This window comes from Teleopsis dalmanni, chromosome 1 (genome assembly GCF_002237135.1).
Source record: "Teleopsis dalmanni isolate 2A chromosome 1, ASM223713v2, whole genome shotgun sequence".
NCBI classification, from domain to species: Eukaryota; Metazoa; Arthropoda; class Insecta; order Diptera; family Diopsidae; genus Teleopsis; species Teleopsis dalmanni.
The window spans coordinates 180,279,779-180,282,439 of record NC_051846.1 but is presented as its reverse complement, the minus strand read 5'-3'; the positions used below and the strand labels follow the sequence as shown (position 1 = coordinate 180,282,439).

Below are 2,661 nucleotides of genomic sequence, written 5' to 3'. Positions count from 1 at the left end.
TCCTCTAGGTGATGAAATTTTAAAAAGTATATTTAAAAATTAGTACCTTATATGATAAACTTGAATGAGCATTTCAATTATATTCAATTACAATAATACAAACACAATAGACCAATCTGGAATGAATCCATCATATCAGACATATTCATTGGTCACTCATAGATAACACGGTCTGCTAAATTTGAGAGATAGGAATATAGCGTATATGATACTACAATTATAATATAGTATATTATTAGAGTACTTATATTATAAGAAATTATATTATATTTATCTTATGTGAAATTAATGTTATGTTCCATCACATCAGACATATTCATTGGTCATTCATAGATACCATGCTAAATTTGAGAAATAGGTATATAGTATATATGATACTACAATTTTAATATAGTATATTATTAGAGTACTTATATTATAAGAAATTATATTATATTTATCTTATGTGAAATAAATGTTAGGATTAGAATCCATCATATCAGGCATATTCATTGGTCACTCATAGATACCATGGTCTGCTAAATTTGAGAGATAGGAATATAGCGTATACGATACTACAATTATAATATAGTATATTATTAGAGTACTTATATTATAAGAAATTATATTATATTTATCTTATGTGAAATTAATGTTAGGATTAGAATCCATCATATCAGACATTTTCATTGGTCAATCATAGATACCATGCTAAATTTGAGAAATAGGTATATAGTATATATGATACTACAATTTTAATATAGTATATTATTAGAGTACTTATATTATAAGAAATTATATTATATTTATTTTATATGAACTCAATGCTAGGATAAGAGTCTTCAGAAGAAACATTAGACTAGACCAATTAATTTTGGTGAAATGTGATATCTATCAATGGCTCTACTATTGAAACTATCTAATATAAACCATTACTTCTAGTAGTAGAGTTATAGAGTTATATTAAGTAATTCTAAAAATAATTGTTATCTTATTAAAGAAAGTCTTTTCTATAAGAGGAAAGTGTGTTTTGAAGTGAAGAAATTGACTATAAAATATTTTTTTAAATATTTTTTTTTATTTTTTATATAGTAAAATATTTAGTTTAGCCATAAACTTGTACTCTTTTTGTGATATAAATGTGAGACTGTATCTAAAGTATACCATGTATCATTTAATATACTATACCAAAGTATAGAGCAAAAAATGTATTAAACATTTGTGTGCTTCCTTATTATCAATAATATTTTTAATTAATTTTAATGAAAAAAAAAATTTAAATATTAATCATAAATACTAAAATTTAAAGTTAATTAATTAAATATAATTATAAGTTGAAAGTGTTAACGTAGAAGTACTTATCAACACTAGCCCCCACAGTAGACAATTATACTCTCATACTCAGACTTGAGATAAAATTATATAGACACTGAACCATTTCGCAGTCATTAAGCATATCATCAATTATACGAGTAGGAACTGAACAGACTCATAACAGATGAAATAAAAAACTTGTAAATAAAATAAAAAATTATAATAATAATTGAAAACAGACAAAAAAGGTATTAGTTTGTTATTTGTTTGATTTTTTTCGAAATCGAATCAAAGAAATTGCGACGTACGAGGCGAGCGGAAAACTAAGTTTAAATTGCTTGCAAAATTCATATATCGAGTTTTTTTTCTATAGTAATTTTATCACAATTTTTTGCTTAATAAATTATTTTCTTGTTCTTAAAAATAAAGATTATTTTGTTAAAAACCATTAACGCATCGTGAGCATTTCAGTTGAGAAAATTTGCTATATAATGAGGATGCTTTGCCAATTGGAATTATTCTGAACTGTGATCTCTAGATTAGCTCAATATGAAGGTCAGTAATGGAATTGAGCTTTTGGATTAAAATGGATTATAATATTTCTTCATATTTTTAGATTTTTGTTTGTATTTTGGCATCTTTGGCCGTAGCAAATGCTGGAGGTGGCTATTTGCCAGGCGGCGGTGGTAGAGGTGGATTTGGTAGATCGTCACATGGTGGCGGTGGATTTGGTGGTGGTGGATTTGGTGCTGCCAGTTCAAGTGCTGCTGCTAGTTCGAGCATCAGTGGTTTACATGGTGGTGCTGGGTTTGGTGGCATAGGAGCACGAAAATTTGCTTCTTACGGTAGTGGCGGACATGGACCTGGTGGTGGTTTTAGCGGCGTTAGTCGTTATGGTGGTGGTGGTTCTCATGGAGTCAGCAGTTTTGCAGCAAGCGCTTCGGCACCTGGTGGCGCATACAGCTCACACGCCTCTATTGGTAGCTTAGGTGGCTCTTATGGTAAATCGTATGGTGGTTCTGGAGGTGGCGGCTGGGGAGGTGCTGGCGGTATTGGTGGCAGTTATGGTGGCGGCGCTGGAGGTTATGGTGGTGGTGCTGGAGGTTATGGTGGTGGCGCTGGAGGTTATGGTGGCGGTCTAAAGAGTAGTGGCTGGTCAGGTAGCGGTGCTGGCGGTTATGGTGGTGGAGCTGGAGGTTATGGTGGCGGCGCTGGAGGATATGGTGGTGGTGCTGGAGGTTATGGCGGTGGTTTAAAGAGCAGTGGCTGGACAGGTAGCGGTGCTGGCGGTTATGGTGGCGGTGCTGGTAGTTATGGTAGCGGTGCTGGCGGTTATGGCGGTGGCGGTTTCGGTGGAGGCTTGAAAAA

General features: G+C 32.9%; 1 protein-coding gene across 1 annotated transcript in view; it reads left to right on the top strand.

The window, feature by feature from the left end:
- The first annotated feature begins 1,791 nt into the window (after positions 1-1,791).
- The window catches only part of LOC119666820 (glycine-rich cell wall structural protein-like), a 2,394-nt gene continuing 1,524 nt past the window's right edge, over positions 1,792-2,661 (top strand). The window contains exons 1-2 of the mRNA XM_038076101.1: positions 1,792-1,848; positions 1,910-2,651. Of these exons, the coding sequence (XP_037932029.1) occupies positions 1,843-1,848; positions 1,910-2,651 (748 nt within the window). The 5' untranslated portion in view covers positions 1,792-1,842. The remainder of the gene's footprint in view (positions 1,849-1,909; positions 2,652-2,661) is intronic.